Source organism: Haemaphysalis longicornis, unplaced genomic scaffold (genome assembly GCF_048455015.1).
Source record: "Haemaphysalis longicornis isolate Haplotype H1 unplaced genomic scaffold, Haemaphysalis longicornis Haplotype H1 scaffold_9, whole genome shotgun sequence".
Lineage (NCBI taxonomy): Eukaryota > Metazoa > Arthropoda > Arachnida > Ixodida > Ixodidae > Haemaphysalis > Haemaphysalis longicornis.
Window position 1 is genome coordinate 13,223,703 of NW_027526460.1, and position 25,380 is coordinate 13,249,082.

At 48.8% G+C, this 25,380-nt stretch overlaps 1 protein-coding gene across 2 annotated transcripts in view; it reads left to right on the forward strand.

The window, feature by feature from the left end:
- LOC144152118 (solute carrier organic anion transporter family member 74D-like) overlaps positions 1 to 25,380 on the forward strand; it is a 56,856-nt gene that overhangs the window by 24,440 nt on the left and 7,036 nt on the right. The window contains exons 2-9 of one of the 2 annotated variants that reach the window (XM_077683330.1): positions 4,101 to 4,373; positions 15,483 to 15,664; positions 16,990 to 17,242; positions 18,972 to 19,208; positions 21,353 to 21,439; positions 22,308 to 22,535; positions 23,855 to 24,019; positions 24,999 to 25,200. In XM_077683330.1, the coding sequence (XP_077539456.1) occupies positions 4,361 to 4,373; positions 15,483 to 15,664; positions 16,990 to 17,242; positions 18,972 to 19,208; positions 21,353 to 21,439; positions 22,308 to 22,535; positions 23,855 to 24,019; positions 24,999 to 25,200 (1,367 nt within the window). In that variant the 5' untranslated portion in view covers positions 4,101 to 4,360. Of the gene's footprint in view, positions 1 to 4,100; positions 4,374 to 10,672; positions 10,836 to 15,482; positions 15,665 to 16,989; positions 17,243 to 18,971; positions 19,209 to 21,352; positions 21,440 to 22,307; positions 22,536 to 23,854; positions 24,020 to 24,998; positions 25,201 to 25,380 lie in introns of those variants that run through there. The other variant, XM_077683329.1, reaches the window with a different exon arrangement.

Genomic DNA, 25,380 nt, shown 5'->3' on the forward strand with positions numbered 1-25,380 from the left:
TATAGCCTTGACCCCCTCACAAGAGGTACAACGGAAAGAAAATTATTGGGGCCAAAAATGCGGCGGCGACAGAGTTTACAACTTTTTTTTTTGTGAACAGTTATTTCGTTTTTGAAGCGTGTATGCCACCAGGCTGGTGAGCCAGCATTCTGCAGGTGGCATTGAATAAACTTAGAGAGCATTGTATTGCGAATAGAGTTCGAATGTGTGATAAGTCTGTATAGATAGGATTTCATACAGTCCGAACGTATTTGTTCACTCACGCCGACCACAGACAATCCAAAGACAAAATATCGACAATTATCAGCGAATGTCATTCGAACCCGTGCAAATTGTGAAGTCGGGAGCTTTCTTGTTAGGAAATACGAGAGCAGAATTTACTTTAGATGGGTCCACATGGGAGCAAAACAAACATAGTGGTGAAGACCCGAAATGAGCAACTTCCAGTCATTAGGTCCGTGTAAATACGCCAAGAACAATGTAGGCATTGACTTTTTAAGTGCGAATGCACTTCTTAAGCGAGCCTGAATCGTCCGCCGCCGTCGTCCGCATAGCAACAGCTGCGGGTGCGCGCGCTCCTCGTCTTCCCTATAGCAACGGGGGGAGATGGGCGCGCGCTACTCTCCTCCTCCTCTCTCCGCTCAGTGACTGCGGGTGTTGGGCGCCTCCTCTCCACTTCGGGCGGGAGAGCTCTCGCTCGCGTAGCGGGCGCTCCGCATTCCGACGCGTGAGGGCGCTCGTGTAGCCCTCGCCGTAACGGTGGGCGCTACTCTCCTCCTCCTCTCTCCGCTCAGTGACTGCGGGTGTTGGGCGCCTCCTCTCCACTTTGGGCGGGAGAGCGGGAGGGCATTCGCACTTACACACTCTCCCCCTCGGGGAAGTGCGAGGGAATTTTTTTCCCCCTTGTGTTTGCGGCGAAGCTGTCTCAGGATCATTTGGATAAACATTTCGCCAAGTCTAGCAAATTAAACAGAGTACAGTATTCAAGCACCTAGCAACGGTTGCTTGAATTTTACTCTGTCTACGCGACAGGTGCACGTCGCTTCAGCAAGCAACTTCAGCCAAACGACTTCAGTCGCCTTAAGAGCACTTACCGCTAAAACTCGCCTTTTAATTTATAGTTTTAAACTAATTTCAGTGCATCAACTGCGCCGACGTCGTACGTTACAGCAGTGGCTGTACCTCCTAAAAGAACGTGATGTAGGGCGAGGGGCGATTTGGGCTTGATGACGCCCACGAAAGTCTCTTCCTGCAGAAAAACCATGTAATGCTTGCAGGGCCCAGATAAAGTAGCCTCACAATAATGTTGTCTGTTTCAACTAATACATAAGAGGTCCCTGTCCGTGCATCCAACGTGATTTTGCCGTCAGCCGAAATCATGGCGTAGCGCAGGCAAGGAACCACGTCAAAGACAATATCCAAAAAAATATTTTATGTTCGACCGTGCTGATAAATCTTTAGTGACAAACGGGACGTCACCCAGAAAGATGCGTCATGAGTGATATCCTGGCTCGAAGTCATATTGCCGCTATAAAGTTACAGGTATTTCAGTGAAGTCATGGCGATGAACCTAGTGCATGCTGCGGGCGAACAGACACGGAACGAAGTGGTGTAGCTGTCACTGGAACCGTTACCATCTCCTAATCAACTACACAATCAAAAACCATGCTGCTTCACTCGTTATGAAAGTGCTCGCACAATTTTTAAGAGAAGAAATGCCACGAAATTTACGTGCGCATTTAAAGGGACCCTGCAACACTTGCCATCGACTACTAGTAATGTATTTCGGGATAAAGTCTATTATTGTCACAGAAATCTCCTCCCGCAAGAATTATGAAAATCCGTTCACAATTAACGAAGCTACGCGCGATGAGAAATCGCGCATAATCGTTCCCTCTCAACTCGACCGCGGCAACACGACGAAAGCTGCGCGCTCTCTCCCGGAGAGGGGGGCGGCCTTCGATATATCACATGCCGGGTAGTTTTCTCCCTTTCTCCGCAACGCGGAGGGGCCTATTTCCGGTGCCACAAAAAAGCAGGCATGGGTACCTGCTCGCAAGTGCGCGCTCGGGCTAGTAGGGCGTTTTTGAAGCAATAAACAGTTTTAGTCGAGCGGTCCCGTTGAAAGGGAAGTATTGAGCTCATCACTCAAACTTCGCGCGCACTCAAAACACAAAAGAAACGGCAAAACTGTGCCTACAGGTTCAGGCGTAGAAGAGGTTCGTACACAGCGATGACGACGACGGAAATGGGAGAATCTAGCCGGGCCAGTGACAGCCGATCGGGCAGCCATGGCCTATGTGACGTCCCTTAGGCCATGGCAGGGGTTGCATAATGAGGACAACTGAAGAGAGAGCGTTTGGTTTTTCCGCGTCTTTCACATCGATTTGCGCGTTCACCGCTTCACGTGCACGTGTAATATTTGGCTCAGGTATTCCTGGCAGTGTAATCTAAACGTCGCGCAGGTTTACTTGCACTGCTCAAAGAGTGTTGCAGGGTCCCTTTAATGGGTAACCTTTCTATAAAAAATACCAATTCGATCTGTCAGTTGAGAGGCACGCTTTGTGACACTGCTGAGCTTATCTCTGTTTTTTAGGGGTTAGAACTCCCAGAATCCAGGGATCGCTTTGTGGGCAGTACAAGAGTGTTTTGCATGTAAAAACTAAATCGAATAGGTATCCTAAAGGACACCTGCGCTACAGAAAATAGCATTTTGAAAAGCTATAAACCCTGCGCGATTGCTAATATTAGGGGCTACATTCCAAGCAACGTTGAGATTATTACATACGTGCATACATACCCCCAAGAGCAAAAGTCTACGGACCCCGAAAGCAGCAATTTGGGGTTATTTCTCTGCCGCACGGCAGGCCATGGTATTATTTGCGGTATTTCTGCAATACTTTAGTAATTATGCCACATACCACATGCATGCCAAAGTTTGTGGGCTGCTACCGGAGGAGAAATAACCAAAAATTGCCATTTTCGTGGTCCGTAAACTTTTGCTCACGGCTGAACGTGCATACCGTAAAATCCCGAGAGATAGCCCTCCTAAGATCGAGAGCAAATCGAGTGAAAATATGACGTGGGCTAACTTTCGGTGTGCAGTAAAAAAAGTTGAGAAATGTATCAAGCGCCAAAGAACGAACACGCATTTATTAGCACTGTATTCATTCGTCTTCAAAACCGTCGAACGAAAAGTCGCTCTCACTGTCAAACAAAAAGTCGACCACCTCCTCACGCACGGAGTTCGACGCGGTTGGCAGACAGCAGAAGGAGGGATCGCCGAAACGATCCGCTCATGAAGCTCTGAGTCTTCTTATCCATCGAGGGCTGTGGATATACCGCACCTTTTCAGGTTCCTGTGACCTGTGACCTGTTATCTCACCCTACCCACGCTAGCTAACCTCGTTTCCCCGGGCGTCATCCCCGGCTGGGATGATGCTGTTGTCAGGGGTGGGTTATCTTTCAGGGGTGGGGCGTCTCTCGGGATTTTACGGTATACGCATACACATGCACACACGCACGCGCACACACACAGTTACGAGGGCCTACGAACACGAACTATGAGCCGCGCCATTAAACCTCAACTTCATCATCAACCTATTTCGTCTTATAGAGTAGCGTACCGAACGCTCCTTTATTCGAGCGTGTAAGTTTACGTATACAAGCTCCGCAATACAATGCGGCGTCGTGGTCTGGTATAGAACAACGCCGTCTGCGCACAATAAAAGCGTCCAAGATGGCACGCCGGGGGTTGTTTTTTGCGTTGAATGCGTGCTACTGTCCTTGCTTGCATTTACCCTGAAGACCTTCCTTTACGCAAGCGATTGAGTGCGCAGCTGAACCGATTGAATTCTGAAGGCCATGCGAGAACGAATAAAGGAAAAGAAGAAAAACAACGCCCAGCGAGCATAAAAGCCGGCGTTGCTGAACAAAGGGCCCCCGAAGGCTTGCCAGCAGTGTAAGAACACCACTGATCCAGAAGGGTTCTGCAGAAGGCATCGCAAATTGTGGGGAGAGGGAGGGGTGGCGGGGAGTGGTTTGACACCGAGTTTCCATCCTCAGCCCCTTTTTGTGTGATGTTCTATCTGTTGGCGCAGCAACCACGGAGGTCGATCCGCACGAGATGAGACTCCGCCGCTGTGACGCAATGAAGGACACGAGGCCGCAGCAGCTGTGTGTGCGCAGCCATGGAACGGAAAATTGACGGACGCACGCGGGCCTCACTTCCGCCACTCGTCTGCGGCTAGCCTCGACTTCGGCGGATTCCTTGTCCAGACGGGTCTTGTGCTGTGCGCTCTAACAACACTCGCATCCCAACTACGGAAAGCAGTCCTGTTCGAACCAGCTGCGTGACAAGATGAACCAAAATGGTAAGTTGACGCAGTGGCCGCTGCATGCGAGGAGGGGAAGGTACAAGGGAGGAAGAGAGGGAGGGAGTGGAGAAGTCATGCCACCAGACTAGAGATAAGGCCGCAGGGCTATGTCCTATAAAAAATGGCTGCGGCTTAGCTCAGCCAACCTTGGATATGCAAAGCAAAAGCTTGGCGTAGTCTGGTTGAGCCTTGCTTTCGCGTGTTTAACCTTTCATGTAGCTGTGTTGCCGACCACGGCTCAACGCCGTTTGGTCCCGTGCAACGCTCACAGAAGGAGGCCCGCCTCGATTCAATTCGCGGCGAACACGGTGTTCCTCTTCGCCGGAAGCAACATGAGTCACGTAGCCCGAGACGACCCAGCGGCGCATGCGCGGGAAGCGGCGGGGTTGGTCGGCTGCTGATCAGCTGAGGAACCGCGCGACGCTCAGCTGATGAGTTGTGCAGAACGACTGAAAACGGGGCCTTGTGCCAGCGCCGAAAGCGGCGCCGCGAATTATGCGATGCGCTTCGAGGGGCGTGTCGCAGGTGGTGTGTTTGAGGTCAAAAGGTGAATTTGCGCATCCGCGGTGAAACCGCTGGGCGAAAGTAGTAAGGCTTTGTTTTAAAAATGAGCCCATGCGCCGTTGTCGCTTGAGATGTGTTTGCTTGCTGTTCGCGCTCTGCAGTGAGGATGACTCTATTTCGCTCGCTCGGAGGCGCCGTTCCCACTTACCTATGTCGGTAGATGAGAGAGCGCAGCTACGTCATCCCTCTCTACATTACTTCTAACTCCTCTCCAACCTGGTTTTCTCGCGCATGCGCATGGGGTTGCGCCGGAGGAGTTTGGGGCGTACACGGGACCACCGGATTTTCATTTCGCCTAGCCATACAAAGCTCCACTTAACGCAGCCGCTGATATGGGTGAACTAAGCTGGGGGCACTGAATAGACGTTCTATTATCAATGTTTACAGTGAGTTGTAAATGTCCTTGGAATTCCCGGCCGACGTGCGTTTTTCGCGACTCAGCGGTTCTGCTTAGCAGTGCCGCTCCCCTCTCACCCTTGCTACAACGGAACTCAAGTCCGCGGGGCAGCAATTAACGTATTACAGGCATAGACCACTTACAAATATTGCGCCCCAACAAGATATTCGTTAAGAACGATTAAAGAAAGGTTGACAATAACGAGGCGTCATCAAGCTACATTGCAGAGCCGCCTGAGGTCGGTGCAGCAGTTTGTCAGACAACGGAAAGCTGCGTGAGACGACGGAATAAGTGTGGGTCACCTACAGCACGGAAGAGACATTGTACTAGAAAAGCTACCAAATTATTCTAAGCTGTCTCAGGACGGTAAAGGCTCCATTGTCCTAGAAAAACGCCTACATAATTTTAATTCACCAGCGGGATGCCGAAGAGCTTAAGGATTAGACCACTCCGTCGCGTAGCCGAGATAACAGGCTGGATCTATAGAGGATCCTATCCATGCCATAAATCATAGAAGAGCTTGGCGTTGGGCTTGTTGGTACTTGTGAAATAAAAATGACGAAACCTAGCCTCCGAAGACGCGTGCACAAAGGAGGGAGATGCCAGAACATAAAACGTACCCCAGCGTGTGTGTTGTCACTGTTGTGCATCTGTATACTTTGTGTACGCGTCTTTTTTCTCACAGCCATCAATGAGGTCATAGAAAAATCCGCTGAGTACATAAACCTCCTGCCATGGCATTTATAGTTTATAAAAGGTGTTTGATTCAGTGGACACAGCTGCACTCATGGAAGCATTGAGAGATCACGAAAGAGAGTAGACTTAGATAGGACGTTTAATCATTTCCAAAAAAAAGTTATCAGATTCCGATTAGAAAATGAGACAAAGAGACGCTATCTTTCCAGATTTTTTACAGTCTGTGTAAAGGGGTGTTTAGGAAGCTTGGCAGAGAGAAGGAATACGAGTAAAGGAAGAACATTTCGGCCACTTGAGAACTGCGGGCGATATGATCTCATTTAGTGAGCTCGGAGAATACCTGCAAACAGTGCAGGGAACTGGACTCGGAAAGCTCCATCGTAGGGTTAAAAACAAATCTGAGAAATTCGTAAGTAACATTTAACAGATATGCAGAAAGCCTCGCCTTTAAAAGGGCCATGAAGACAAAATACAACATTGTCCAATTGAAAAAAAAAAACTAGCTTTTGGTTGCTCACTCAACTCCATCCCAGCCACGAAAGACATTTTTTAATTGAGAAAACGAAAAAAATGTTGAAACGTTTTTTTTTTTAAATTTCGCGCTACAGTGACGTAATATGGTCCATCACCAAAACTTAGTTATCAGCGTGCTAACCGCAAGTTGGTATTCTAGTAATTAGATAAAACTAATTTAGAGGTCCAAGTACATTCGCTCTGTAATGTTTTTTGATGGTGGCATAGGTAGGCGGCAGCCAGTAGCACAAACACCATTCTGTGACGTCATAGATAAGTTGCCGAAAAGTGGCTGGAGAATCGCCACTGCTGCATCTGTTTTCCCTAATACCTCCATTATTAACAGCGAAGCTGTTTAAAAATCGTAATTTTTCGTGTCCGCAGTTAGAAATACCAAGAAATTGCCGAGCGCGCACGCGCGTGAGCACGGGCCTCGTGGCGACACCCCGGCATTTAACAGAATCAAGAAAATGCTGAGTGTTCGTGTGCGCGTGCCTCGTGGCGACCGCCCAGCGTCCCCTGCGCACGTTTGTCAAGCTAAGCACACCCACTTAGGAAGATTGGCCGAGATTGACAAAAAAAAAAAAAAAAACTCCAGCGTTCGCCGTGATCGTGGCAACAGTTTCTGGGAACGAGAAAGACACGTCATAGCGTACGCCCCTCCAAGGTGATGTCCAATGATTGTCCCTTCCAGAAAGTGAAGGAAGCTCACACTGATAGCAACAGTGATGGCGTAAAGGTCGTTGCTTCAGCGAAGCAGCAGCAAATCGGCTGCAATCGTGAACTAAACGTTCGTTATGGTCGGGAAGATTGCGTACAGCTTCGCTACGTTCAACTCTTACGCGTTAGTGAGAGCTTTGAAGTTGGCGATAAAATTTGCGTCACTGTATGCCTTCATGGCCCCTTTAACCTAGGTAACGAAATGGTTGAAGGGGTGGATGTATATAACTATCTTCAACAATTGTCAGTGCTGATTCAAAGTACGACAAATACATGCTGCGTACAATTATTACGAGCTGAAGGGGGATTTTCAGCAAGCAATTTCAAGTACTGAACAGTAGGCTACCTCTGTCACTAAAAAGAATGGTGTACAGCCAATGCTTACTGCCTTAGCAAACCTTACTAAACTCCTTGAAGAAAAACTTAGGTCAGAAAGAAGGATGATAAAAGTAACGCTTGGGGATACAAAACACGAGCGCCTTGAATTAGGGGGAAAATGAGTGGGTGAGTGAGTGAGTGAGTGAGTGAGTGAGTGAGTGAGTGAGTGAGTGAGTGAGTGAGTGAGTGAGTGAGTGAGTGAGTGAGTGAGTGAGTGAGTGAGTGAGTGAGTGAGTGAGTGAGTGAGTGAGTGAGTGAGTGAGTGAGTGAGTGAGTGAGTGAGTGAGTGAGTGAGTGAGTGAGTGAGTGAGTGAGTGAGTGAGTGAGTTCTTGGCAAACGGGCGGAACTAGCCTTTCGAGGCATCCCGGCAATTGATCCGCCCGAGTGACACATTTTAGAACTATTCGCGGCCAATCTACAGAAGTCACAAAGTTTTGTGTCCTTCAAAAAGTAAGCTGTGTGGTCTTCACGAAGCATCCGTTTAGCTTCGGCTTCTTTCTTCTGCGTAATGCTAAAGCTAATTGTCATACAATTTCTCTCCGGCTAGTTCCGGTAGAATAAGTTACAGCCGTTTCCTGTAACCATACTCCCCCCGTAGATGACACTGTATTGACAGTAGACTAATTCTGTAAGGTTTACAACTTACACAGTGAACTAACTGATAATGACAAGTAAATGAAACTCGGCGTAATGGTATAGTCATCTTAGCGAATAATTTCCATATAATTTGTTTCGGGCCACTTTTGCTAACACAAAAGTTAGAGCCGTTTTCTGTAATCGTACTCCCTCCGTAGGTAACCAAGCTTCACTGCGTAAAAGGTAATGTGAGAAAGCCAGCTTACAACTTCTAGAACACTGTAAAAGAAGCTCACACCGATATCTTGAAAGCTGGCTTCACCTCTAATGACAGATGCATTGTTGAGAAGACACTTTTCTAAGGCAATATGAGCCGTCTAACACCAAAATATGAAGACTCCAGGAGTTTTGTAGCGTGAGCGACACTGGCCGAGGTTGAGCAGTTTCGCGTGGCTCCTGGAGAGCCGTGCTGCGCATGCGAGAGGAGCAGTGACGTCGCACAGCGCACAGAACGTTGCTCGCTGCCAGGCGTCTCTCACACGTACACCCCACGCGCTCATCGTCTTCGCCGATCTCCGTTCCGCACGTGGCGGCCCGGACCACTTGATGATCATGCAAGGGGTGGCCGGGTGTGCAACCGTTGGCTCGTGTGTCGCAGCAACACCGGCGTGCACCTGTGGAACCAGCTTAGCTCTGGGGCGACTGGTCACGCTGCGCCGGGGCCGCTTGATAAATATGCATCTATCACATAATGCGTACATCGTGCGTGTGTCATTGAAGCAGCAGTAAGCATGATAATCAAGCGAACCCTAGACAACCAGAAAAGCTAAGAATAACCAGCTGAACCTTAGCTCACGCTACGTATATCCTGGCATAGCCGAGCTTAGCCACTGCTAATTTTTTTTTTTAATATTTTACAATCTTTCTCTATACTGGGTACCGATATTTGCGTGGTGGAGAAACGTACTCCAGAGAGAGCGCGACACGATACCAGCAGGGACTATCGTAAAGGCCAGCGCTAGAAAAGCTCCACTGTGAAAAGTTCAGGACAAGGCGTAAGCAAACACCGTAGTTCAAATTAGGAGAGAACAGTGCAGGCTTGGGATGGGTAAGTACTGCAGCGCACTGACAACAGGTGTACCACCCGGTAGTAGCTACCGAGAGGCCGTACTAGAAGTAGACGAAAACAAATAACTCGTTGGAGGGTTGAAATAAGAGAATTAGGGGGCAAAGAGTGGGTTTATATCACCGAGGATTAAGAAATCACAGTATATAAGAGCCATTTGAAGTCTATGGGAGAAACCTTCGTCCTGAAGTCGACATAAATATAGCCCGAAGAAGGTGATGGTGATCACTGATCAGCAGTGCTGGATTAGGCAACTGTTTGATGGTCACTGCGGAAAGAGGAAATAAGGCATCTTGAGCGTGTTCGCTTCAAATTCTTTCATTTTTTAAAAGCGAAGCTTTCAATGCCTCGCTGATGGCGTTCAATCTCGCTACGTAACGCGCTACAGGAAAGCCAACTTTAAATACTGGGTTTCACAAAGCGATGTCGATGATAAACGATAGCAAAACAAGCGCCACAAGAAAAAAAAAATTCCCGCGCCTTCCCGCGAGGGGAACACGAGTAAATGCAGAGCATTGGGGCCTCAGTACTGATTGAAGGCAGTGTTGCTTCCATCGCTTCTTCCGTGATGCTGGAGTAGCAGGCACAAGTAAACGTGGGAGCGAGCGTCAACCAAGAAAGGAAGGAGCAACGCAGTGACTGAAGCACGAGCGACCGCTAGCCGCTTTATTTTTGCAGCGCGCGCAGTAGAGGGAGAGCAGTACGTGGGGGAGAGCGCGCGTGCGCAAGCAGCGCGCGCCCTTCCACGCCCCACCGCGCTGCTATCACGCACCTGTTACGCCGAGACCGCGACGGAGCGAACGGGCTGACTACGACGCATGCGCGCGCAAGCTGCTGTTGAGAGAGAGGAGGGAAGGAGGAGCGGCCCACCTGCTGCGGACGCGGAGCTGTTGACGCCGTCCGACGCAGGAAGAGGCGAGGCTAAGAAATGCTCTGCATTTAAAAAAACGCTTCCCGTGGAAGGAATCGAACCTGGGCGGTCCCTCGCGTTATGAAGCCGACATCTATCCGATTGCGCGATTCCGAGACGATCGAAATGGATTTTCGGACTCAGACGCAGGTTGCATGGGGGAAACCTTCGTGTTTTAACCATCTTCCTCTTAATAAGAAAGGGTCTTCGATCATTTTCGTCCCTCATACAGTTGATATAAATAGCTCCTCCGCAGCGAACAAAGCTTGCTTCCAGTCGACGCTCTGTCTGTGTGGCCCCTTGTTCTTGAGTGTCGTCTTTTGCTGCGTTCCCCCCTCGTATCGATTGTTACTTGTGTTTTAACAAGGATGGAGCGATGTGCGCACGTATGTCGGCAACACGCGCTCACAGCTGCTTCAGAGGGTTCTACAGCTGCGTAGGCGACGGCAAGGAGGCCGCCTGGCATGCAGCGCTTGACTCGCGCACGCGGATCCTGCGCTGCTGTCGAGAAGCACTTTTCAAGATGACGGTCACAACACAGGCGCTCGTTGCCGATCATAAGCAGAGCGCCCACTACGGTGAGTCGTAGCGGCGAGGAAAAGGGTGAAGCCTCCTTAACGTTATCCACAAAGTAAGATAAGCATCGGTGTATCAGCCTCGAAAGCTCTTTCGCGTGTTTCAATATGCAGCTTCAGGACAAGGCTCGGGGGAGGCATGGAAATCTGTAGGTATAGTGATTGGTAGTTGGCTGAATCGACTGGCGGTAAATCAGGTAATTTGTCGACTGACAACTAGTGTTTCAGACTCCTTTAAATAAATTTTCTTTTCGCGTTTGTCTGATTGATAACAGAGCTGTTCACCCGGTATAATAACAGCGCTTATAACGGCATAAATAGTGAGGTGTATTTGGGCTCAATAAAACCTTTAAATCAGATCCACACGGCCCAGGGGGGTCTTTTAGTCCAAAAATAGCAATTTGTAACTAGAGAACGCAGCTGCAGAGCTCAGGTATTGTACAAAGGTGAAAATGGTGAGATAGAGAAACACATGTTTTGTTCGTGACCTTGTCACTTTGACGCTTGTTTCTATTTTGTTTTCTTATTTCTGACGCTTTTTTTTCTGCTGTAATCAGTAGGACATGGCCCACTTAATTATTCCCTGTGAGCGCCCACGTCTCCATTTCCGTCGGTTTGAGCCCGAAGTAGCTGTCAACTTTCGCGTTTACAATGTGTCGAAGTGCCAGCTGGAATTTAATCTCAAACTCAGTTACCCATTCAGCGACAAAAATAATCTCTATGTAGTTTGTATATGCAAACAATAACATTTTCATTTTACATTGCCGGCATTTCTGTGTGATAAATCTTTAGATAAGCATATGTTTCGTGTTTTTTACGGTAACTTCTTAAGAGTAGCTCTCAAAACAGTGACATTCGTTTTCATGCATCTTTATAAATTAACCTTACGCGCAAGAACCAGCTCAGTAATTTTACAGGGCTGAAAGAAATACAAAAGGTTTGTGAAAACGCGTTCAACCCTCTTAGTCTCACTTCAAATGTCATCTCGAAAAAGCCCTAAATTCATTTTTAGTTAACTCTAGCATAGTCTTTAGGCACAAAAGCCAATTCCACAACTTAACGGGCCTAACATCATGGCGAATTTTCTAAAGATATAAAGATTTATTTACGCACGTAAGAGTGAAATTACGGAAATTCGCAGTGAGTCAGGAGTGTGTGCGCGGGCGGCCGTGTGGGCGTGAGTGCGGGCGGCCAGGCGGGCGTTTGTTTTATTCTCGCTTCTACATACTCCGCACGTAAAATATAAAATTACCACGGATGCCTAGAACTTTCTAAGAACGTGAAGGTGAAAGCCTAGTTGGACGTTCTGTTGATCCGCTGTCGAGCTTTCTGTTTAACAAAAAAATTCAAAATCCAAAAAATACACATTAGGAAGACACGAATACGAGTTTAGGCAGATAATATACACACAACCAAAAAACTCTCACAAACTACGGTCACCAGAAATAGAGCTACCAGTATCCCGACTTTTTAAACAATCACCCCGCAATTCTAACCATGACGAAAGATGCTAAATCCGAACAAGCATTCAAAAAGAAAATAGGCAAGTAGTGTTTAGAACTGCAGTAAAAGACTTGTATTGCAATTGTTTGTTTCCTTCTGAAAACTTGGAGGCGTTTTTTTTTCTCTCTGTGAAATCTTGTATTGCAATTATTGTTTTTTTATGAAAATTGAGAACTGTTTTTTTTTTGTCTTACTGTGAGAGCTTGAATTCTACTTATTGTTTTCTGAAAACTTAGAGCTGATGTGTTTTGCTTCCTTGTGAAGTTTTTATTGTAATTATTGTTTCTTTCTGAAATCTGAAAGCTTATTTTCTATGTATATAATTGCGTACATTTATGTTTTTTTATGGACAGATAGGACGTGCCGATTCCCGCAGAGTCGTGCCAAAACGGGGGCAGGGACTTCACCTTGTCAGGCTTGTGTAGCCTTTTAAAGCAAAGCTTTACTACTTTCGTCCAGCAGTTTCGCGGCGGATGCGCAATTTCACATTTTGACCGGAGACACACCCCCGGCTACACACCCCTCGAAGCGCATCGCGTGATTCGCCGGGCCCGCTTTCGGCGCTGCGCGCAAAGCCCCATTTTTAGTCCTTCTGCTCAGCACGAGCCGCCGCCGCTGCGGCCGATCAGCTGATCGGCGGCGCCCGGAAAAGAGGAACAACGCCGCGTTCGCCGGGCCTCCTTCTGTGAGCGTTGCACGGGACCGAACGGCTTTGAGCCGTGGTAGGCAATACAGCTACATCAAAGGTTAGCCAAGCAAAACCAAGGCTCGACCAGATTATAAGCCAAGCTTTTGCTTTGTTATCCAAGGTTAGCTGAGCTAAGCCGCAGCCATTTTAAATGCGAATGCATTTATTAGTCGGGGGTTGTCTTGCGTCCATCGAGCGGCGTGCGCCTGCATTCCTCCAGCGCGAGCGCACGTGAGCGCGCGCCTCGTAGTTCTGCCTTCGTCGTCGTCGTCGTCGTAAATGCGAATGCATTTCTTAGTCGGGGGTTGTCGTGCTCCGTCGGCGTGCGCCCGCAGGTGTTATCTCTCCGCGCTCAATGCCGAACGCATGCGCTTGAAGCGAGCTGTACTAGTTTGCTCGAAGCGGCAAGGACGGCGAGTACTGCGGTGTTAGTCTCGTGTCTAACGTGTATGGGAACTTGATATCGCACGCCGTTGCCACGTCTCCCGTTCGAGACACGTCTCCGTACAAGGACTTGCACACCCTTGCCTACACCGGAGACGGAGTCTTTGTGGTGACCGTGTACCTCGCGCCCAACCTCGCTCGAGACGCCGTTGCCGCGCAGCTGGACGCGGCTATGGAAAGTGTGCGCGTGCGCTCCAAACCCTCTGACCCCATAGTCTTGGTTGGCGACTTCAACGTTGACGTGCGCAAGAAGAGTGGCGAGTGGCTGGTCGAGTACATGCAGACCAGGCACTCTATGCATTGTCTCTCTGCCGGCTTCGACACGTGCCCCACTACCATTCACGGGAGTTGCATTGATCTGGTCTTTACGCGAAACTGTGACGCGCGTATGCTTCTCAAAGACCCTTTGACCGTGCACTTTAGCGATCACAAGGCAGTGATTGTGGCCGTCAGGTACAACGATAACACAAACAGGTGCTGATGAATAAATGATTACGTTCACATTCTCGTCATTAATTACGCCATTACTCGCAACACACTCATCGGTGCACCCAATGCATTCGCAGTTCTGCACGATTCCCTTCGGGGAGGTGCGGGGGAATATTTTTTTTTACCCTTGCCCTCGACAACTTTATAGTTATTCCTGTACATGTTGTCGCAATAAACTTTCAACGTTGCGGCCACGCTCTTCCCTACTTGATCAGCTCCCTGGACAGCGCCCTCCGAAGCTCGTTCCGCCGAGTAGCCACCGCCAGAAGCACCATATGCTCACCCTCGTCAATGCATTCCATTCCCAAGGCTGCACGTATTGCAAATGCGGCAGCGGCTATCTTTTTGGCGCTGCTGTTCTTTTTTTTATTTCGTTTTTTTTTTAATTTATTTATTTTTTTTCTGGCGCGCGATCCCCCGCTGGCGCCTTGTGCTACATTTTTCTGTGTGATTCTGTGTACCTCACGCGTTCCATAAGCATAGAGACTACATCAGACTGTCGGAACCGAGACCCGAGATCCTTGATAAGTAGTATTGCCTGCAGCATTAAATATTGTTTTTGCCATATAACAACCTCAAACTATAGATACCGTGGCGAGGTATAGGTTGTATTCCTCTTCAACTGAGTGGCATAGAAAGACTAGTAAAAGCGTATTGATGCGACATTACAGAATTAGAAAAAAAGCGACGATACTAAGGGGCGTTGATCGTAACCTGCACTTATCAACCTGCTGCCGGTAAAAAGGACGTGGCAAGTTAAAGGGGCAATGAAGACAAAATACAAGTGTGGTTCTGCTTCGTCCCAATAATACTGATGTCAATTTTAACGCAAACTTCAAACAATTAACCTGCGTATCAAGAGAGAGAGAGAGAGAGAGAGAGAGAGAGAGAGAGAGAGAGAGAGAGAGGGGGGGGGAGAGAGATTTGATTGATTGTAGGGTTTAACGCGCCAACGCGACGCAGGCGATGAGGCGCGCCGTAGTGGAGGGCTCCGGATTAATTTTGACCACCTGGGGATCTTTAACGTGCGCCGAAATCTCGTACACACGGGCGTTCTTGCTTTTCGCCTCCATCAGAAAAGCGGCCGCCGCGGCCGGGAATCGAGCCCGCGACCTCGTGCTCAGCAGCGCAACGCCTTAGCCACTGAGCCACCGCGGCGGGTGAGAGAGAGAGAGAGATAGGAATAACTCTTATAAATTGACAAAACGTATTAAGGCGCGGTGTGAAACATGAACTCGATGGCAGTGCGATTGCAATGAAATATCTAGCTCAATTTGACCGCATCCCTTGAATTCTATCGCGCAGTTAACACACTAATAGCTGTGTTTTTAGTGTTCCCTTTATTGCGTCACTTCTGACGTCCTTTAGCGCAAAACTTGAAACTTTCTCTTTAACATTTCTTGCAATTTTTCTGGCAAGAAGCGTCTTGCGTGGCTGATATGGAGCTGAGTGGCTACAGGAAGTTATTTCTTTCGAATTAAACGAGGCTGTGTTTGGTCTTCGTGGCCCCTTCCACGCCCCAACAGGCAGCACGCAGAAGCAGCCATGGGCGGTCGAGCGGCCGGTGGCCGACCAGGCCGAGAAGGGCGCCGAGGAGCACGAGCGCGACTACATGTGCGGCCTGGGCAGCTGCTACCCGAGGTTCCTGCAACGCTTCGCAAACCCCAGGGTCTTCTTCGTCGTCTACAGCCTCATGGGCATCTTGCAGGTACGCAAGTTGCAGCCGCCGACAAGAGCCCCGCCCACTCAAAGATCACGGCGTTTCGCGCGCGAGGGGGCGAGGGCGTCTACACGTCTAAGTAATACACTAAAGAAAAAAAAAAAGAAGGTCGCCATCCCGCCCTGCAAAAGTGGATGTCCAGCGAAGCTGTTGTAAACCACTACAATGCTGATGGGGGAGGGTTATGAAATGCTCCCCGTCGTCTCGGCGGGCTTCTCGCTTGCATTCGGCTTCTCGGGCGGCAAATGCTGGGTCCTGCCTAGTCTGACGCCTGCGCTCGGCGTCTCGGGCAAGAACTGCTCTATACAGTGACACTAGTTCTGCCTTAGCCTTCAAAACGCAATCTGCAAACATAGTCTTTACCAGTAACACATGGTGGTGGTGGTCTCCAACGGCCATTGTTCACAGGCGCCTTTTTGTCGATAGTGCAGTTTCGATGCTTGTTTTGTGGTTTTTAAGTGCGAATGCACTTTATAAGCGACCCCAAACCATCCACCGCCGGCGGCGGCGGCGGCGGCGTCCGCAGTGCTCCTCTATATTTAAAAAAGAAACAGCATCTGGCGCCAGGTTTCGATCCGAGGACTTTGCGGCCGCAGCGCGACGCTCTACCGACCAAGCCACGGACGCGACGCTGATATCAGTGTTAGTGACGCGCCTTATATCTTTAACGCATTCAAACTACGTCGTCAGCGGCGTGCGTTGGCGACTCAGCGGCGTTATAGCGGCTTGATAACTGCGTGGTGTACACGTGATACTACAAACCCGATGGAAGAGATGGAAGAGAAGGCGGCGAGGCGGTGGGCTGCGGGGGCCGAGCGCAAGCGCCGCAAGCGGGCCGACAACCGTGCATTCGCACTTTCACATTCTCCCCCTCGGGGAAATGCGGGGGAATTTTTTAAACGTATACTGAGCTCTATCCTGTATGCCTGGTTAGCCTGACTCATGCGCTCGGCGTCTTAGGTGTGAACCCAGCCGGCCTGGGTTTTTTGTTTACGACACGAAATTTTCCGACCAACTAGAGGCTAACAGCTTCGCAGCAAAACTTTTTTTTAAGGTGTACTGGATCTGATACCTTGCGGTTTATTGTGCTTGTTTTTCGTCATACCCAGCACAAAAGTGACTTGGCGGTAGTGGTGGTGGTTCTGGTTTCCCAGCTTTTTATTTTCTCGAGTTCTTTCATAGTTTCGTATTTCAGGGTAAAGGTGAGGCTGTAGGAGTGGGAAAACAAACCCAATAACAAGAGACTCGGAGGGGTACATATTAAGTTTCCTTTCGGTTATTTTGCCCCCTGTAACCCCCGTGACTGCACGCAGGGCGCGTACAAGTCGTACTTCGTGGGGACGCTGTCGACGATCGAGCGGCGCTTCGCCATGTCGAGCCAGACGACGGGCATAATCCTGATCGCGGACAACCTGAGCCCCATCGTGATCAACCTGCTGGCCGGCTACTACGCGAACCGCATCAGCCGGCCCAAGATCATGGGCGTGGGCGCGCTCATCGTGGTGCTCAGCTGCTTCCTCAGCATGATGCCCTACCTGGTGTACGGGCCAGGACTGCACATCCTCGGTGGGCACTTGCTCTCGCCTCCCCGTCAACGCTTCGTTCCACAGACGACCAGTCTGTCGAGAAATGGCCTTTCAAAGTTTCATACATCACTTATATAGCCCTGATAAGGTGACTTTTTAGCAGTGCGTCTGTGCACACTTGTGAAGCCAACTTTACTGGAGCTCGGTACACGGGATTTTGTGGATGTATCATGACGCCATGCGGCCTTTACATTGCTTTCATTGACCCTGAAAAAAGTCTTCCCACTAGTGCTTATGTGTGCAACAGTGAAGCCGACTTTGAAGATGCTGCGTGTATGACAGAGTGTATTGGGAGCTTCTGCAATTCTTTTAGTTTTGATCGTGCACGCATATTACGGTACTGGTGTAAGTTGAGATGGCTGTCCCTTCTTTACGTTCATACACAGGCACGGCGCAGCTAAATAAAAAATAAAGCAGATGGCAAAGAAACAAAAGAAACAAACTACGGAGGGTAATAAAAGTATCGTCTGTTAAAATCACCGATGTCAAAAAGTTGAAGAAAGGCCTCGCGGGTACACAGCGATCTGTGAGAGGTCACAATTGGGGTAGACATATTGCATCTGCGTATGCCGCCAGTGCCAACAACGGTTTTTAGCCGCTAATTTTAGAAACCATCTTAGGGAAGATAGAAAACGTCAAAATAAATCAAGGTTGCGGTGTCCCGTCACAGATCGTAATAACGCGCTCAGAGAAACAAAATACGTGAATTGGGGCGGAGATAATGAAGACAACGGCATCTAGGTAAAAAGTTCAACTTTGTAAAAGTTGAAGTTTTTGTTGAATTCAAGCTAGCACGCTTCAATTAGGCTAGAACTCAGGCGGACAGTCTCGGGGAAGGGGGAAGGAGAGAGAGAGAGAGAGAGAGAGAGAGAGAGAGAGAGAGAGAGAGAGAGAGAGAGAGAGAGAGAGAGAGAGAGAGAGAGAGAGAGAGAGAGAGAGAGAGAGAGAGAGAGAGAATTGTTTATGCGTAGAGCAGAGGGCGATGTTATGGCTACGCACCGTGAAAGGCATTAGTCCGGGATTTCTTGGTTTCGACTCGCTGTACATGCTCGGGTCACCAGGTTGAACTTGGTATCCCGTACACCATGTTGTTGGGCGAGTTGGTACTGCATTTTAAGAGTAGAAAAAACTGCGCATCAAATACAAGACTAGTACAAAGGGGACAGGATGGGCGCAGACGGGCGCAGACTATCCCCTTTGTACTGGTCTTGTCTTGGATACGCAATTTTTTTTTCTACTCTTGAAACTTGGTACCCGGGTTTGGGCTGGCTAAGGAAGAGCTCCACTGCTCGAGGGCGAGGTGGGGACAAAACTAGGGTGCACTGGCATGCCCGTATACAATGCGGTATAACGAGCCAGGCTGGAGACAGTAAGCGCAGAGGGAAGGGGTAGGGAAGATGAGGTGGAGGCGGGTGGGATGGGGGTAGGTGTTCGTCAGGAACCACCGCCAAATTGTAGCGTCCTTCCGGGAGAAGCGCCAGTGTGGCGGTGGGAGGCTGCAGCGAGCTTGTCGGTAATGGTCGAACATCTCCGCGTATACAGTCAATGGAAAATAATGCATTCCACGTCCAAGAGATAAATATAATTACACTGCAACCAATAGTACAGAAAATGAAGAGCCGACGTTTCGAAGCCGGCTCGGCTCCTCCTTCAGGGGCGGCATATGGCCCAGGTCCAGCTCGGCAATGCGCGTACTACTCCTGACGCAGCCAAGCCGGCGCACGGACTGGTCTCCCGTCGTAAGAGCCCGGAGGGCCTGCTGTGCAACTCGGGGACGACGGGCCACCACGAGTGCGGGAGCGCCTCGCTGGCTGACAGCTACACGCCCTTCGCGCTCTTCTTCGCGGCAAACTTCCTCAACGGCTTCGGCGGCTCCACCTTCTTCATCGTCGGCAGCACCTACATGGACGACAACATCCGCAAGAAGAACTCGCCGCTCTACTTCGGTGGGTACAGCGCTGTCTGTTCGTCGCACCTCCGTGGCACCACGCATCGCGCTTAGTTGAGGCACGGATTGCGCACCTATAGGCTTGCGGGCTACGGAGGACGATTTATTACGGTCGTGGTAGGGGTTCCGCTAATAACCACGCACTGCACCGGTGGAATTGGCTGAAGGCCAGCGTTAACCAGCCGGGTTCGCTTCCGTTAGCAGACCGGTGCAAGGCAAGCTCTAATCGCCCCTCCAGATTCTTAGACCTTTTCCACGAGCTGGAAGGTTGTGTCACCTGACGAAACTGCTGTGTCGTTCATCTGATGATTCACTGATTCATTATCTATTCATTCGTGTATAAGATGAACGTCCTGACTGGAGCATATTGAGAAATGTCACCGCCAAAAAAAGCTGTCCTGCGGATAGCGGACCTAGGATGCTGCAGGGGATAGGGGGCGTCCAGTTTGGCGTTAGTAGCAACTGGCATTTTGCTATAGCGCGGTTCAAACCACCCTACTTTCTTCCGTTACCAAAGAAGCGCAGCTGTAAAAATCGAAGTATATGCGGAACTCGCAACAATTCAGTTTATCCCATGTTAACACAACCTACATTTTGCCAGTTTGTAGCGCATCTAAATGCCCCCCCCCCCCCTCCCCCTCCCTTCCTAACAAGATTTACTCGACATTAGTATGTGCTGTACTAACTGAGATTAACTTTTCAAGTCAGGGCGCCTTCGCCCCACCGATAGAACGCCTTGTTTTGCCGCCCTTTCTAACAAGCACAGTGACTAGGTTTCGGCGGCACGTTGTCTTTATGCAGAGAAGTGCCCGACCGACAAACTGACTGATTCATCAATGCCCAGCCGAACCTGCTAAACCCAGAGATACGAAATTTCGGGAGTAAATTGCTACCGTGGCGTAGGGGCTCACTAAGCCTCGAATTTCAAAAAGGGGTTTAAATCGCGCAGGAGTAAAAGTAAACCGGGACACGGTGTAAGAAAAATATTTTGCTGGGACCAGCCAAGTGTGAGCGGGGACCAGCTGGCCCCATTTCACATTTTCTTTTGGGTGTGTTTTCGCAACTTCGTGATTATCTCGCAGGCCCGCCAAGATTTTCAGCTGGCTTTTAGTGATATACGCGAACCATAAAAATGTCTAAAAAGCAGTTTGGTTTCGCCCTAACCAGAACCTATCAGGTGAACCTGGATTTGAACCTATCAGGTGAACCTGGATTTGGAGATAAACTGCGTATTTTCACGGATTTTGCAATATGCGTTCGCCCCGTTGCTACATCGGATATGTTTTCGCTGACAATTGTTAGCCATACAGGTTCACAAAAACAATGTTTAGGTTGTTACTTAAGAAACCTGTAAGGGCTAGGAAGAATTGGACTTTTTTTTTTTACAATTACACTTCTAGTGGTATAAAAGTCCTAACAGGTAATATCAACTTCCAGCCAAACCACTGGCCTAGAGTGAACTAGAATAATTCTAGTTCACTCTACACTGGCCCTATGAGAGTTAAAATTCAGAAAGTACATTCCTATTGTATGAGCTAAATACGGCTTTATTAGTTTTTTAATGACGCGAGAAGAAAAAAATGCAAAATTTTTTTTTTCTTTTTCATCAATTACTTATACCACATTTCGCACAGACCTTCGCTGATATAGCTAACCTACATACGGGTATCCAAAAGCCGTTTTTCAGGGTTTTCCCCTAACCAGCCCCCTACAGGGGCGAATCTAGACTTGCGAATAAAATACGCCTTTTAGCTTACAAATGCAACCCACATAAATAATTCCCAGAAACCAATTTCTGGATTTTGGTCCTAACAGACCCGCAATGGGTGATTAAGAGTGTTGAAATTACACTCACAAGGAAGTAAAAATGGCTAAGATGTTGTATCAACGTCCAGCCCGAAGAGCTGTACTTCGAAATTTTTGGGCTACTTTCCATCATGGTATAGGATGGCGTAATTTGTAGTTTGTACCTTAATTAGTGGCCGCTATACCTATCGCTCGAAAGTGGGTAAGTGTATGCAGCTTCACTGGAAACTCAATCGTAATTCTGCGATTAATTTTGTAATTCATTTGCGTCCTGTAATGACTCGTTGTTTTTAGATGGTATACACACTGTGCTTGACTTGGCATCGTTATCCGCAGGCATGGGGTTCGCCTTCCGCCTTCTAGGTCCTGTTCTGGGGTTCTTGACTGGCGGGATATGCCTACGTTTTTATGAGGACCCTTTCCGTGAGTATGCTACTTGCGATATATCTTGTAAATAATTGTTTGATATTATTCATTGCGCAAGAATGGAGGTCTGTCCTCCGTATTTAAATGTACAAACCCCACTTAGGCTCTCAATTTCGAACAACCGTGCGCTGTGGTAAACGTTATTTTCTCTCCCACACACTCTCATCAGCGCTGCACTAAAGTTCACCCCAAGCTTATCAATGACTAGCGCTACAACCCTCCACGAATTCTGGATAATTCCCTACATCATGAAAACGCGGGAGACGCTGATTTTACCGAACTGAGCAGAAAGAAAGTGAAAATATTCGCACAAGAAAAATGTGAGAGATGTGACTCACGTCTCTGTTGCTTGAAGCAACAGAGACGTATTATTACGCGGTCAGGAAAAAAGAGAGAAATTAGAGAGTGAGAGCCACTTGTGCGCATACATAGTGTTGCCACACGTATAAAATACACCCGCCGCGGTGGCTCAGCGGCTAAGGCGTTGCGCGCTGAGCACGAGGATGCGGGTTCGATTCCCGGCCGCGGCGGCCGCTTTTCTGATGGAGGTAAAAAGCAAAAACGCCCGCGTGCACAAGATTTCGGCGCACGTTAAAGATCATCACGTGGTCAAAATTAATCCGGAGCCCTCCACTACGGCGCGTTTTAGCTTTGGCGTTAACGTTTGCGGGCCGCAATCGCAAACGGATAGCGCCTCGTTTTACGCGACGGTTAGCGTGCCCGTTAACGCTATGGCCGCGCTAAAGTGGTGCTTTCCGCTATACTAAAACTCTCTAGCGTCCTGTCATGTATCGAATTTATGGAATTAACGTGGTGCAACGTAGAGCACAAAATGTCAGTTTTTTTGTCTTGGCCACTCTTGCAGACGACCCCGGCATCACGCCTAGGGACCCGCGCTGGGTGGGGGCCTGGTGGATGGGCTACATACTGTTCGCGGTCGCCCTGACACCGGTGGCGGTCGTCATGATGCTCTTCCCCCGCATCCTGCCCTCGGGAAAGAACTACAAGGTCAACCGCCAGCAGAAGTGGACCAAGGGGGCCAAGGGCGAGAGTGGCAAAGCCAAAAGCGTCGTCAGCGTCGCCGTCATCAAAGGTGCGAACACCGTGCCTAGGCCTAATGATGACGACGATGATACTTTTATTAGCAAAAACACACGGCTGGGAAGAAATGCCGGGGCCTGTCGCGTCTGCTGGCCAGCCATCCAGAGCAGGTGCAGGTTACGGCGAAGGGTGGCTTACCTATTGGTCAATTAATGACATTTATCAATTGAGGTTCTGTTTCCACCACGAAACGTACTACTGATGAGTGCATGTATATCGAGTGCAGTACTCGCGAGTACACGTACTCACATCTGCACTCATTCGTCATCGTAGTCACATTTTTCGTCTGGGCCTGTATTCGCTCATCATCGTACTCACTTTTTTTTTGTCTGGGTCTGTAATCACCCATCATCGTACTCACTTGACAGTTTGAGTACTCACCCATCATCGTACTCACTTGACAGTTTGAGTACAAATGAGTGTACACAGGAGTGAGTAGAAACTCTAGGCGGCAGCTCCAGTCAACATACTATCTTTTGTTTTCGGTACGTGCCCTGTTACGTTACGACGTCACGCAACGTCACAAAACATATGATTCGGCGGGAGAGTTGAAAATTTGGCTCAAAATACGTAATTTCTAATACTGCCGAACAAGCGCTAAGGGTACTATAAAACAAATACTTCAAATATAAAACGACCTTGTTTTTTAGGGGCAAAGCGCCTTAAGCATCCGGGCTGTCGCCGTCTCCTGTCGTCATCGTCGTTTCATGTAGTCACGGTACTAAAACACCGAGACACTCGTTTTCCAACGCCTTGCACTAGAACGTAATGCGTACTAAAAGAACACACCGGGACACTTGTTCTCCAATGCCTCGCGCTAGAATGGTTCATCTCCGTGGGCAAAAACGCCCACTAAAAGAGCACACCGTGACACTCGTTTTCCAAGTCCTCTCGCTACAAAACTTTGCGCTTCAAAGACACCAGACATGGAGATGAAACCCCCCAGTGGTTTCATCTCCGCGGAAAAAAAGGCCAAGGCGCCAAGAATACACTTTTACACTGCATGCTTCGCCCTTACCCAGGTTTCTTGCTAGTGGAGCTGTTTCCAAAAAAGCAAGCTCAGCGTCTGATAACATGACAGACGGTTGGTTGGCTGACGTTCTTTTGTTTCAGCAGTGAAGGGACTGTGAGAGCACGCGGGGAAGCTTAGAGGCCCACACGCTAAGTGTCCCACAGTAAACAAGTGTCCCACGGTAAACAATGTGGGACTTTTGTGGGACATACGTGAACACATGTTTGCGCGTAAAAGCTGTCATCCCATTGGAGGAAGGATGAATCCTGAACTTCACTGGCTTCCTGTCCTTATCCCAGATATCATGGTGATCATGAAACGGCTGGCCCACAACCCCATCGTCGTGTTGCACTCAGTGGGCATCGTGTTTGTCCTCCTCGCCATGGGTGGCTACGGCACCTCTTTCAGCAAGTACGTCGAATTCCAGTTCAGGCAGTCAGCTTCCAAGGCCAACTACTACACAGGTAAGTGAACTTATCCAGTGAGCAGTGGCGAGAGCTGACCAGTGGCCCAAAACAGTTTTTACAGCTACAGCCGTAGTGACTACACCCTGCAGAAAACTGGTCGGTCGCGAAAATAAAATTGGCACACTCACAGGCTGGATTTGTTTGCGTCTTTTCTACTAAGAGACGGCAGTTAGAGTGAGCAGTGATCATGTGCACTTACTGCACAGCATGTGGCACATGAGCGAAGAGCCATGTGTTTCGGGGTACAGTCGACTCTCGTTATGCCAACCCATGTGGAACTGCAAAGTTAAGTAAGATTGATTGGAAGGTCAAATTATCGAATACCGGCAACAGGAATTCAAATCCTGTTCGTTGCCAGAAACCGCCTGTGGAATTTATCTGCGTTTTGGTCTTGAAATGTGACTCACCCAGTGAGCTGTGAAGAGAGCCAATGTAGGTATGTTTATGGGAGTACTGACACGATATTTCAAAGCTGGGATAACTACGGTATGTAAAAGGCTTCCTGTGTATATGGAGATATCTCCCAGCAAGTTTCAAAAGTAGGTAACCTTTCAGTATAGCCTGCACAAATGGCATCAGCCAAGTTTTTCAAGTGAGATGGTGGTCTGAACCAGTACATATGCTGGTCCATGAAACTGTCAGAGTATTTTCATGGTTGACGTGAAAAGAATGCCTGAAAGGAGCTACAAAGGTAATGTGTTCGACAAGATTGTTCGACAGTAGATAGATGCAGAAACATTTTGCAGTGAGATCGACTTTGAAGGCTTCTCCTTTATCACAAAATGCGATTAACACCTGGCTGCAAGATAAACCATGTGGCAAGGTTATTGGTCCATTATTGCGCATGAAAACAACTCAATGCCAGCACATCCCATAGGTCGGCTCAATCATTGCTTCAACCACTCTAGAAGTGCCCCACTAGATGGTAGTATACTACATTCTAAAAGACGTGTCTGTTTGTTTCTGTGTTCTACAGGTGCTGCCAAGGTGGTGACCAACATGATTGGCATCATGGCTGGTGGCATCGTGGTGCACCGGTTCCGGCCACGGCCACAAGTTGTAGCCGGCTACTCAGCGTTCGTTGAGATAGCCATGATGTCGGGCTTCATAGCCATGATGTTCATTGGCTGCGAGAACCCACTCATTGCGGGCGTCTCTCCAGGAGGAAACCTCAGCGCGTGAGTGACCGCAATAAATGTGGACACACTTTATCAATCAATGTTTTATACATCAAGTATTAGACCCTGGCTTCAAGGCTTACTGCAGCGAACTTAGACCTCTTATACATGAAACAAGCATTGAAATCTTACATACATGTGTGCACTTGCTTCTCACCTATATTAGAGAAACGGTCTGTA